Source organism: Heloderma suspectum, chromosome 8 (genome assembly GCF_057233095.1).
Source record: "Heloderma suspectum isolate Gila_16-S chromosome 8, 16-S_ref, whole genome shotgun sequence".
Classification (NCBI taxonomy): Eukaryota; Metazoa; Chordata; class Lepidosauria; order Squamata; family Helodermatidae; genus Heloderma; species Heloderma suspectum.
In genome coordinates this window covers 37,855,950-37,869,081 of record NC_139465.1, presented here as the reverse complement: position 1 = coordinate 37,869,081, position 13,132 = coordinate 37,855,950, and the positions used below count along the sequence as shown (strand labels likewise).

The 13,132-nt window shown below is 43.3% G+C and overlaps 1 protein-coding gene across 3 annotated transcripts in view; it reads left to right on the top strand.

Moving 5' to 3' along the window:
* The window catches only part of SLC12A4 (solute carrier family 12 member 4), a 106,266-nt gene that overhangs the window by 60,898 nt on the left and 32,236 nt on the right, over positions 1–13,132 (top strand). For all 3 annotated transcript variants that reach the window (XM_084811981.1, XM_084811982.1, XM_084811984.1), the window contains exons 7-10: positions 5,371–5,612; positions 9,496–9,710; positions 11,538–11,702; positions 12,333–12,431. In XM_084811981.1, the coding sequence (XP_084668107.1) occupies positions 5,371–5,612; positions 9,496–9,710; positions 11,538–11,702; positions 12,333–12,431 (721 nt within the window). The remainder of the gene's footprint in view (positions 1–5,370; positions 5,613–9,495; positions 9,711–11,537; positions 11,703–12,332; positions 12,432–13,132) is intronic.

Below are 13,132 nucleotides of genomic sequence, written 5' to 3'. Positions count from 1 at the left end.
TGGTGGTGGTGATTCTGGCACATCAGGACAAAAATATCATGATTAATTGAACAGCTGGATCTCGTTCATCTCCTGAAGGACTTCACAAGTTCATTCTGTGTTAGTACTAAAATAAACAAAATTTTTATCCCATTTTTGATTAAATCTGATAACAATTCAAAATAATTGCTCAGTGCATACCTACCTTCTAATGAAAACCACATCTCTGAATATATAGTAAACAATAATGTACTTCTACTAAAAATGATGATTAAATAGACTCTTCCTCACTAGAGATTGAAACTTTGATTTAAAGCATTAAAATTGAGTCCTTCAGAGAAGCGATTTAAATCAATTTGAGTTAAATAAACCCTGATAGGAATACAGGAACATTAGGAGACTGCCTTATACTGAGTCAGACCTTTGGTCCATCTAAGCCCGATGTTGTTGACACTGACTGGCAGTGGCTCCCCAGGGTTTCAGGACAGAGTTTTTCCAACCCTACCTGGAGATGCCAGGGATCAAACCTGGGACCTTCTGCCTGCAAAGCGGGGGCTCTGCCACTGAGCTTATGGCCTCTCCCCCAGCTACGGCCTCTCCCCAGTTCTGGGGAGCCTTAAAAATCGCACTTAAAAGCAGAGGTGGGCAACCTTTGGACTTCTGGGTTTTGTTGGACTCCATGTCCCATCATCCCTGACCATGCCAGATAGGACTGATGGGAGTTGTGACAAAAACAAAAATGTTTTTGGACTCCCAGTTGCGCAACTGTGTTTTAAGGGAATGATACATTGGACTCTGGGATCTTACCAAACATAATACAATTACTTGGTGCATATATGTGTATGTGTGTGTGTGTGTGTGTGTGTGTGTATTTATATATGTGTGTATATACTGTGGTGCTGGAGGAAAATTCTGAGAGTGCCTTGGACTGCAAGAAGATCAAACCAGCCCATACTCCAGGAAATAAAGCCAGACTGCTCACTTGAGGGAATGATATTAAAGGCAAAACTGAAGTACTTTGGCCACATCATAAGAAGACAGGACACCCTGGAGAAGATGCTGATGCTGGGGAAAGTGGAAGGCAAAAGGAAGAGGGGCCGACCAAGGGCAAGGTGGATGGATGTTATTCTGGAGGTGACGGACTCGACCTTGGGGGAGCTGGGGGTGGGGACGGCCGACAGGAAGCTCTGGCATGGGCTGGTCCATGAAGTCACGAAGAGTCGGAAGCGGAAACAACAACATACGTGTGTGTGTGTGTGTATTTATATATGTGTGTATATACTGTGGTGCCCCTTCATGGATCACTGCCTTGTTGTGGCGAAGGGGCTTGCGTAACTCAGTGAAGCCATAAGCTATGCCGTGCAGGGCCACCCAAGACGGACAGGTCATGGCAGAGAGTTCTGACAAAATGTGGTCCACTGGAGAAGGAAATGGCAACCCACTCCAGTATTCTTGCCAAGAAAACCCCATGGAACGTATCACAAGGCTAAAAGAGATGACGCCGGAAGATAAGCCCCTCAGGTTGGAAGGTGTCCAATATACTACTGGGGAAGAGCAGAGGGTATTTCCAAGTAGCGCCAGAAAGAGTGAAGCGGCTGGGCCAAAGCCGAAAGGACACTCAGCTGTGGATGTGTCTGGTGGTGAAAAGAAAATCCAATGTTGTAAAGAACAATATTGTTTAGGAACCTGGAATGTCAGATCAATGAATCAAGGTAAGCTGGAGGTGGTCAAACATGAGATGGCAAGATTGAACATCGACATCTTGGGAATCAGCGAACGAAAATGGACAGGCATGGGCGAATTTAATTCAGGTGACCATCATATCTACTATTGTGGGCAAGAATCCCTTAGAAGAAATGGAGTAGCACTCATAGTCAACAAAAGAGTGGGAAAAGCAGTACTGGGGTACAATCTTAAAAATGATAGAATGATCTCAGTACGAATCCAAGGCAAACCATTCAACATCACAGTAATTCAAGTCTATGCCCCAACCACTGATGCCGAAGAAGCTGAGGTTGATTGGTTCTATGAAGACCTACAACACCTTCTAGAACTAACACCAAAAAAAGATGTCCTCTTCATCATAGGGGATTGGAATGCTAAAGCAGGAAGTCAAGAAATCACCGGGATAACAGGCAGGCATGGCCTTGGTGTACAAAATGAGGCAGGACAAAAGCTAATAGAGTTTTGCCAAGAGAACACGCTGATCATAGCAAACACTCTTTTCCAACAGCACAAGAGACGACTCTACACATGGACATCACCAGATGGTCAATATCGAAATCAGATTGATTATGTCCTTTGCAGCCAAAGATGGAGAAGCTCCATACAGTCAGTAAAAACAAGACCTGGAGCTGACTGTGGCTCAGATCATGATCTGATTCTTGCAAAATTTCGGCTTAAATTGAAGAACGTAGGGAAAACCACTAAACCATTCAGGTATGACCTAAATCATATCCCTTATGAATATACAGTGGAGGTGAGGAATAGATTTCAGGGATTAGACCTGATAGACAGAGTGCCTGAGGAACTATGGACGGAGGTCCGTAACATTGTTCAGGAGGCAGCAATGAAATCCATCCCAAAGAAAAAGAAATGCAAGAAAGCCAAGTGGCTGTCTGATGAGGCTTTACAAGTAGCTGAGGAAAGAAGGGAAGCGAAAAGCAAGGGAGATAGGGGAAGATATATCCAACTGAATGCAGAGTTCCAGAGAATAGCAAGGAGAGACAAGAAGGCCTTCTTAAATGAACAATGCAAAGAAATCGAGGAAAACAACAGAATGGGAAAGACTAGAGATCTCTTCAAGAAAATTGGAGACCTCAAGGGAATGTTTTGTGCAAAGACGGGCATGATAAAGGACAAAGAAGGCAGGGACCTAACAGAAGCAGAAGAGATTAAGAAGAGGTGGCAAGAATACACAGAAGAACTCTACAGGAAAGATCTTAATGTCCCTGATAGCCATGATAGTGCGGTCACTGAACTTGAGCCGGACATCCTCGAGAGTGAAGTCAAGTGGGCCTTAGGAAGCATTAGTAACAACAAAGCTAGCGGAGTTGACAGTATTCCAGCTGAGCTATTTAAAATCCTAAAAGATGATGCTGTTAAAGTGCTGCATTCAATATGCCAACAAATTTGGAACACTCAACAGTGGCCACAAGACTGGAAAAGGTGAGTTTACATTCCAATTCCAAAGAAGGGCAATGCCAAAGAGTGTTCAAACTACCGCAGAATTGCGCTCATTTCACATGCCAGCAAGGTGATGCTCAAAATCCTACAAGCTAGGCTTCAGCAGTATGCGAACCGAGAACTACTGGAAGTACAAGCTGGGTTTCGAAGAGGCAGAGGAACTAGAGATCAAATCGCCAACATTCGCTGCATCATGGAGAAAGCAAGAGAATTCCAGAAAAAAGTCTATGTCTGCTTCATTGACTACGCTAAAGCCTTTGATTGTGTGGATCACAACAAACTGTGGCAAATTCTTAAAGAGATGGGAGTACCAGACCACCTTACCTGTCTCCTGAGAAACCTGTACGAGGGTCAAGAAGCAACAGTAAGAACCAGACATGGAACAACTGAGTGGTTCAAAATTGGGAAAGGAGTATGACAAGGCTGCATATTGTCACCCTGCTTATTTAACTTATATGCAGAGTACATCATGAGAAATGCCGGGTTGGATGTATCAGAGATCGGAATTAAGATTGCTGGGAGAATTATCAACAACCTCCGATATGCAGACGATACCACCCTAATGGCAGAAAGCGAAGAGGATCTAAAGAGCCTCTTGTTGAGGGTGAAAGAGGAGAGTGCAAAAGCTGGTTTGAAACTCAACATTAAAAAAACGAAGATCATGGCATCTGGCCCTATCACTTCCTGGCATATAGAAGGGGAAGAAATGGAAGCAGTGACAGATTTTACTTTCTTGGGCTCCAAGATCACCGCAGATGGTGACTGTAGCCATGAAATTAAAAGACGCTTGCTCCTTGGGAGGAAAGCTATGGCAAACCTAGACAGCATAGTAAGAAGCAGAGACATCACCTTGCCGACAAAGGTCCGTCTAATCAAAGCTATGGTTTTCCCAGTAGTAATGTATGGCTGTGAGAGCTGGACTATAAGGAAGGCTGAGCGCCGAAGAATTGATGCTTTCGAACTGTGGTGCTGAAGAAGACTTTTACGAGTCCCCTGGACTGCAAAGAGGTCAGATCAGTCCATCCTAAAGGAAATCAACCCTGAGTGCTCATTGGAAGGACAGATACTGAAGCTGAAGCTCAAATATTTTGGCCACCTAATGTGAAGAGAAAACTCTCTGGAAAAGACCCTGATGCTGGGAAAGACTGAAGGCAAAAGGAGAAGGGGACGGCAGAGGATGAGATGGCTAGATAGCATCACGGATGCAATGAATATGAACTTGAGCACGCTCTGGGAGAGAGCGCAGGACAGGAAGGCCTGGCGTGCTATGGTCCATGAAGTCACGAAGAGTCGGAAGCGACTGACTGAATAAACAACAACAACATACGTGTGTGTGTGTGTGTGTATGAATGAGACAAGGAAGGTAAATGTGAAGAAGTGCAGGAGGCTTTAAGGCCTTTGCAGCAAAGTCCTTGGACTGGAGAGCAGAAGTAGGAAGGAGGAAGGGAGACATTAGGGCTTCTAGAGGCTCCCTGCCTCCCAGGAAAAATTTCATGGCAAAGGAGGAAGCCAACCTGAGCCCTTTTTTGGCCAGAGGAAGAGCTGCTGCTCTTTCCTCTTCCCTCACTATTCCCTTTTTATCCTTTTCTCTTACACTGTGAGTTCTATATTTAAATATCTGTACAGTACTAGTGGAGGCTGGTGACTCCAGTTCCAGAGGGGCTGTGATTGCATTCAGGGTTTTAGTTACCACCAGCCAAGACTCTAACCGTGCTATCTATGGTGCTGAACCCTATCCCCCAAATGGGTTCAGCCCCTTGAATAGCACTGTTCACATTTTGGCTACTGGTAACTAGAACCCTGAATGGAAAAACAGCCCCTCTGGAACTGCAGTCACCAGCTGCCACTGGCACAGGGCTTAGAAAATATAGGCATTTTATAACTGTTGGCCAATCATCATCGTCATCATCATCGTCATCATCGTCATCATCATCATCCTATCCATCTCTACTCAGAAGAAAGCCCCATTGAGTTCAGTGGGACTTACTCCCAAGCAAGTGGGTATAGGATTGTAGTCATAGATCGCTAAACAGGGTGTTGCCTGCAATTCCTTCCCTCTTTTATGATCATTGGCTATGTTAAGGTATTAAAGCTTTAATTTGTTAGTTTGCTTGCATGGGTGTGTGTGTGGGTGCCCATCAAACATCATTAATGGCTTGCTTTTTATTGTAGACTCTCTCTAAGATAATGTTCTAACTGTTTCAGACATACATCTTTCCCCAAGCCGCCATTTTCCATCCGATGGGCGCCCACGATACTTCCAACAGTACACTGAATAACATGCGAGTATATGGGACTTTATTCCTCACGTTAATGGCTGTGGTAGTCTTTGTAGGTGTGAAATACGTCAACAAACTTGCATCTCTCTTCTTGGCCTGTGTCATAATATCCATCTTATCCATCTATGTTGGGGCAATCAAATCCATCTTTGATCCACCTGTTTTTCCGTAAGTAAATCTTGTTCAGAAATGCCACCGTATAGTTATGCCTGGAAATGGAGTTTGCTTCCATAAGCTCCTTACAATTTAATTATCAATGGAGAGAGAAGAATACAGTACTCTAGTAAATGTATTAATTCAGCTGGGATTTTTGGCAGTGTTGCTGCTGTTATAGTGTGCCGCTATACATTTTTTTTAGTGTTAAAACGGTGTTACAGACCTCTTTTTTGTGATTTTCCCTAACAAAGCAATGCTGCTACCCCTCTGGAATGATTTTAGACTGTTGCAGCAAAAACTCTTAAAGACTAACACATTTATTATTTCATCAGCTTTTATGGTCTAGAGTCAACTTCACCAGTTGCATGAAGAATTACCCTAGGGTGGCACGTGTGTGTACGCACCCCCGCCACACACACACACACACAGAATATATATACACACACATGGTTGTAGGGGGAGGGGGGAATTTGTAAGCAGTGAATTCAGAGGGAAATTAATGCAAAAATTACACACACAGCTAGCCTATCCATACAGCCAACCTACGTATCTGCCACCCTAGGATAATACTTCACATATTTGATGGAGAGGACGTGTCCCCCAAAACATATGCCTTAATAGGTGTGTTAGTCTTTAAGGTGCTACAAGATACTCTTGTTTTTTCCCCTTTGGAATTAATCAGTGTACCTAGGCATTTTAATGTATTTATTACATTTCTGTATTGCCCAATAGCTGAAGCTCTCTGTGCAGTTCACAACAATTAAAACCATAAAATACAGCATGATAGAATACAACAAAAGTTTAAAAGTTTAAAACCATAGTATACAATAAAAATAAAAAACAAAACTTAGCAATGCAAAGATTTAAAATATAGTAGCAGATTTAAAACAACAGAAACTGAAAGACTAAAATGGGAAAATAGGAAGGTCTTCACCTAGCACTGAAATAAGCGCAATGTAGGCGCCAGGCAAGCCTGTCTGGGAAGCTTATTCCACAACTGGGATGCCACAACAGAAAAGGCTATGCTCCCCAGGAGCTTACAATTGAAACTAAACAATGGGAAAACAATATTGAGAGTGAGGGAGAGAAAAGGCGATGGAGGGAGGGGTAATAAGTAAAATACAGTTACATTTTCTAAACTGGATACTGTTGGGAGTGAGGATTAAACAGGAGATTTCCCCAGTCTGGTACTCTCCAAATGCATCGGACTACAACTTTCAGTCATCCTGAGCTGGGATGATGGGAGCTGTAGTCCAGCACATCGAAAGAGTACCAGGTTGGGGAAGGCTGGGATAACTCAAAAGCCACACAGAAAATGTGGGTTTTACAGAACCATAGACACATATTTTGGGAAGGAGTACCCTGAAAAGCGTGGGCCAATTGCTCAGGGGGTTGGAGCTGCTTTGACCACCATGCTTTTTACCACTGGAGGCTGGTGGCTGCAATGTCAGTGGGGTGGTGAATCCACACTGGGTTTCAGTCAGCACTCTAGAGGAGCTATCCAAAGTCCCCTTTTCATGCCATCCAAAGTGGTGGCCATCACTACATGTTGTGGAAGTGAATTCCATAGTTTAAATTATAGAATTAGTTTGTTGATATGGATCATAAGAACATAGGAACAGCCATGCTGGATCAGGCCAAAGGTTCATCTCGTCCAGCATTCTGTTCACACAGTAGCCAGCCAGCTGCACATGGGAAACACGCAGGACATGAGCGCAACAGCACCCTCCCACCCATGTTCTCCAGCGACTGGTGTATGTAGGCATACTGCCTCTGATATTGGAGGTAGCATATAGCCATCAGGACAAATAGCCATTGATAGCCTTATCCTCCTTAATAGACTTATCTTCCACTGTAAGGAATTATGAATGGGTTGTTTTGATACTTGAGCATTTTTTAAAATTATATGTCTCTTATGAAACTGTTTTGAACAGTTGTTTATTTTTGTGTTTATGCTTTGTTGTGAACCACTTTGAGTGTGGTGTCTATACAGAAAAGTGGTTTTACAAATAATTACTATGATTGTGCAGCACCTCAGGCTTAACAAAATAATTAGAAAAAAGGTGACAGTGGGAAGAAATGATAAAGATTTCTCAAACTACCCATAATGTGGAGAAAGTAAAGGGAAAGAGGTTCCTCCTCCCTCATTCATAATATTAGAACTGGGAACCTGACGTGCATGGTAGATTTTGCAAAGGAAAGTTCTTCTAACATAACACATGAGAAATGTACAGTATTTGCTGCCACATTTATTTATTTATTTATTTCTATACCGCCCAACAGCCAAAGCTCTCTGGGCAGTTTACAACAATTCATAAGACAATGAATTACAGCCTAAAATACAGCGTAAAAGTTTAAATGTACAAAATGTAAAACCATTTAGACAGCTAAAAACAGTTTCAACACAATACTAAACCTCTCTAGATGACTGGCATAAATGCCCTGTCATGTGCCATCAAATGCCTGGGAGTAGAGGACAGTCTTAACCTGGCGCCGAAAGGATGACAGTGTTGGTGTCAGGCGGGCCCCGGTGGGGAGCTCATTCCATAGTTGGGAGGCCACCACTTGTTGTTATTGGTGGTGGTGGTTGTCATCTACGTACTGCTTCATCTGCTAAAAAACCCATCAATGTGTGTACAGTAATTTAAAACAATAAAACCTTAAAACAAGAACACGAAAAACTGTACTATAAAAACAGTAATATTAAAAGCAACACATTTTAGGGCGCAATCTTATGCCTGTTTAGACAAAAAAAGCCCTACAGCTCCCAGCATTCTCCAACTAGCCATTCTCCTTTAAAAGGCTAAATTGAAAAGATGTGTCTTCACCCGCTTTCGAAAGGCCAAGGAAGTGGGGACCAGATGTAGTTCTTGAGGGAGTGCAGTCCATAGTTTGGGGGCAACATACGAGAAAGCCCTTTCACTCCTACCCGACCAATGGGCCTCTTTGGGTAATGGCACCCTCAAAATGGCCCCTCCTGCAGATCTTAATAGCCAGGCAGGTTCATAGCGAGACAGGCAGTCCCTCAGATATTTGTTTGCTGGCCAAAAGAGGGTGAGGCACATATATGGAGGATTAAGCTATGGGGGGGCTACTAGTCACAGTGATGATAATGTATTGATTGATTGATTTAATTTTTACCCCACCTTTCTACCAAAAAGTGGTGCTCTAGGCAGCTTACATGCACAATTAAAACTGATTAAAACAATAAAGGAATACATTAAAATATAAGAAAAACAGAACGATTACAGAAAAAAAAATAGAAACCAGCACCCAACCCAACGGACCCACTTACAGGCCAAAGGCCATCTTGAATAAAGTGGTCTTTGCATGCTGGTGGAAGGACAGCAGATGGGGAGCGGATCTAGCCTCCTGTGGGAGCGGCCACTGAAAAGGCCCTCTCTCAAGTCGCCACCAAACACGGCTCTGAAAGTGGCGGTCTCGGAAGAAAGGCTGATATGAAACCTCCAGGATCAGAGACAGTCTACCTCTGAATGTCAGGTGTTGTGGGAAAACAGCAGGGGTGACTATTTCACTCTTGCCCTGTTTGTGGGTCTTTGGTCTGATCCAGCAGAGCTCATCTTAACGTTCCTACATTTTAAAAATGAACCATGTTTTGCTGTTCTTTGAGGAACTTTTTCAGAGGGTGTGTGTGTGTGTGTGTGTGTAATGCTAGCTTTACTCTGGTTGTATTTTTATTCTGTAGTTTTAATCTATTATATTTTAGATTGCATTTTCTATTGTATTTTTGTGGTTTTAATTTTGTGGACCACCCAGAGAGCTTCGGCTCATTGGGTGGTATAAAACTTAAATCAATAAATAAAATAATGTGGTTCTGTTTAGAAATATGCAAAATGTAATGCATAACAAACTGGCAAATCTCCTTTCTCCCCAGAGTTTGTATGCTAGGCAATAGGACTCTTTCGAGGGACCAGTTTGATATTTGTGCCAAAACGACAGTTGTTGACAACGTCACTGTGCCCACCAACTTGACCAAGCTGTTCTGCCCTGGTTTCAACACAAGCTCTGGATTGTGCGACGAGTACTTTTACTTCAATAATGTCACTGAGATTGTCGGGATCCCTGGAGCTGCAAGTGGAATTTTGAAAGGTACAGTCAAAAACTGTACCGCAAGATTTTTTTTAATGGTTGCGCTCAGGCCCTAGCCCTCGGTAGACGGTGTGCTGTGCATGCCAAAGGACTGAGGTTTAATCCTTGCTATCTCCAAGGTATTGCTGGGGAAGACATTTGTCTGTAATGCTGGAAAGCCACTGCCAGTCAGTGTCGTCACTACTGAGCTAGATGGATCAAGAGTTTATCTCAGTATAGTTCCTCTGTTCCGCTTTAAATCAGCCCTTTTGGAATGTGGCCCCCATGAGGACTGGGAAATCCCTTTTATCTTTAAGGGAAGGGCCATAGGTTAGCGGCACAGTGCGTGTTTTGCTTATCGAAGGGCCCAGGTTCAATCCCTACCCTGGAGAACCGATGACAGTCAGTGTAGCCAGAGCTAGATAGAACCGTGGTCTGACTCATGGTTTGTTAACCATGGCTTGTTTGTGAGTGCACAGGAGTGAGTGAGCATGCTGGTTCCTACCCGCTTCTGCTTTCAGTTAACAGCCCAGGAACTGGGGTGTTCCATGACATGTGAACCTGGAAACTCTGGATTATTTCGGGTTTAAACAACCCAGAGTTAAGCCATGGTTTGTTGCTGGGTTAATTCTGGGTTGCTTAGCCCCTAAATAGCCCAGAGTTCCCGGGTTTGGATGTTACAAAACAAGCCAGGAAAGGGGTGTTCCTGGATTGTTGATTGAAAACCGAAGTGGCAAGTGGGCAACCCTGCCAATTCCTGGGTTACACAACCCAGCAATTGGCTATGTCATGTGAACTGGGTCTGTATAAGGCAGGTTCCTCTGTTATTTTTAAATGAAGCACCGACAATGTGCATTGTGCTTTCCAAAGTAGAAAAGGGCAGTTGGTCTGCTCCAAGAAGCTTACAGTTAAAAATTCAGGGGGAGAGTGGAAATAAGGGCAAATGAGAGAAGAATATGCAGTCATCTCAGTTACACATACTCGGCTTAGTTAGAGTAAGACAGGGGGACTGATGGGTTATGTCAAAGGCTTCCCTGAAAAGGTGGGCTTCAAATGTGAACTTAAGTTCAGGGCTTGAAAATCACTTGAAGATTTGCACCACACTACTTCAGACATTGCTACTGGGCACAGAATTAAGCATCCTGATATTCTCTATGCTTTTGTTTTTTTAAAAAAGAAATGCAAGATGATAATAGAGTGTTTTTTGGCTGCGTAGTTTGTACGCATATTTTAATGCAATACCTGTGGGTGAGGTTGTGCTGTGACTGTGTGCACACACTGAGAATGTGGCAGGATGTGTTGTTGGTTGCAGAATTCAGAGAAACTTGGCCTTCATTTTAAAAGATAAGTTCCTAGCTCCTATTGTTGTGAAACAGTGCTTAGAGATGCCTGGGCATTGCCTGATGACATTCTGAAGCCAAAGAAATTTCTTAATAAGATCTCCCCTGGTCATAGAGTGGGGGATGTGGGCTCCTCTTGCTAAGGTCCTTGCCCTTCCCTGTGACTAGCTATAGCAGAATACATTATGCAAAATAAGAGAAATACAAATGGATTAATCTGCATAATGTATACAGGTTGCAGAATCTAGCTATTCTTGTTGCAGAATTTGTAATGGAATTTTTGATTTTTTAAAAAAACAACACAGAATTCACCATAACTTATATACTGATCAGGCACTTTACTAAATAATTAATTTACTTCTAGACAGCAGTACATCCAGCGCAACCTCTCTTGGGCTTGCTGAATCACTGTGTGTAGGCATTCTCCTATGCCCTCTAAAGGAAGCAAGCAGATGCTTCATTCATTGTCTCATTCATTCACGCTCTGCTCCTGGTGGTTCCCTTCCAGATAACATCTGGAGTAATTACTTGGAGAAAGGAGAGATCCTGGAGAAAGCTGATCGCCCATCTGTTGATGTGGCCGGACATAAGAACAACCTTCACCTGTACGTTTATGCAGACATTGCAACATCCTTCACGGTGCTCGTTGGCATCTTCTTCCCTTCAGTGACAGGTGGGCATGTGGTGAGGATGAATGTTCTCTCCACATTTCTATATTGTCGTCGTTCAGAAAAACATCGTAGAGCTTTTACACCAGCACACTTCAATGTTTGCCCCTCAGCAGTTCTGGAGGGAAGATACTGTAACCCCCCCTACCATGAAGGCAAGTGCCCCTGTGATTCTGGAGAGGCCAAATCGATGACTCATGTTCTTTTGTATTGCTCCTTTTACTGTGACCTATGCAAATTTTTCTTGAACCTCTTTTATTAAAACTGCCAGGTTTTAACGTTTGGATACGTTTTATGTCTTTTCATTTCTTTCTGACCAAAATGCATCCACCGCTCTCAGTGGTGCCAAATTCTCTGCTGCAGCATGTAAAACTTGCCAGGAACTGACCTCAGAGACTCTATAATCCTCCTTGGGAGATCGCAATACGATCATAAACTTTATAATATTGTTGCCCTATTTTTCTCCCCATTTTATCCCACCTTGCGTTTTTATTTTATCTTATGTATTTTGTGTGTTCCCATGTGTTGTATGTGTTTTTTACTTGTCATGCTGGTCACTGATCGTACTCATAAATGATTGATTGATTGTTGTTTAGAAGTACTTTTCATACCTACATTTTTGCTTTCTTTTTAAGGGATCATGGCTGGCTCAAACCGATCTGGAGATCTCAAGGATGCCCAGAAGTCTATTCCTTTTGGAACCATCCTTGCTATTGCCACCACATCTCTGGTCTGTATCTTTTAAAAACAGCAATGCACCAGGGTTCTGGTACAGGGGAAGCTGCTGTATTCCAGTTCAGGTTATCTGTCCATCTACTCCAGTATTGTCTCCTCTGACTGGCAGTGGTTCTCATGAAGAGTGGAGTCTTTCCTCCAACTTGTTGCCTGGAATCATAAGAACATAAGGAGAGCCCTACTGGATCAGACCAAGGGTCCATCTAATCTAGCATTCTGTTCACACAGTGGCTGACTAGCTGTCAACCAGGAAACCACAAGCAGGACATGAGCGCAACAGCACCTTTCCACCCTTGTTCCCCAGCAACTGGTGTACATAGGCTCACTGCCTCTGATACTGGAGGTAGCACATGGCAATCAGGACTAGTAGCCATTGATAGCCTTCTCCTCCAGGAATTTGTCAATCCTGTTAACTGGAGACACCAGGGAATGAACCTGGGACATTCCGTATGTGACGTATGTGCTGTATCACTGAGCTACAGTCCCGATACTTCACATTTCACTTAGAGCATCCTTTGGGCACATGTGAGCCAGATGACACAATTTGAATCAGGGATAATTCAAATCATTGACCATGGCCAACGGTCAGGCATTCTGGGAGTTGTAGTCCAAAAGATCTCGAGGGCATCAGGTTGTCCTCCCTGATTTAAATCTGATTTTGTCACTGCAGATAATGCAGTTGAAGCGTTTAAGACCACGC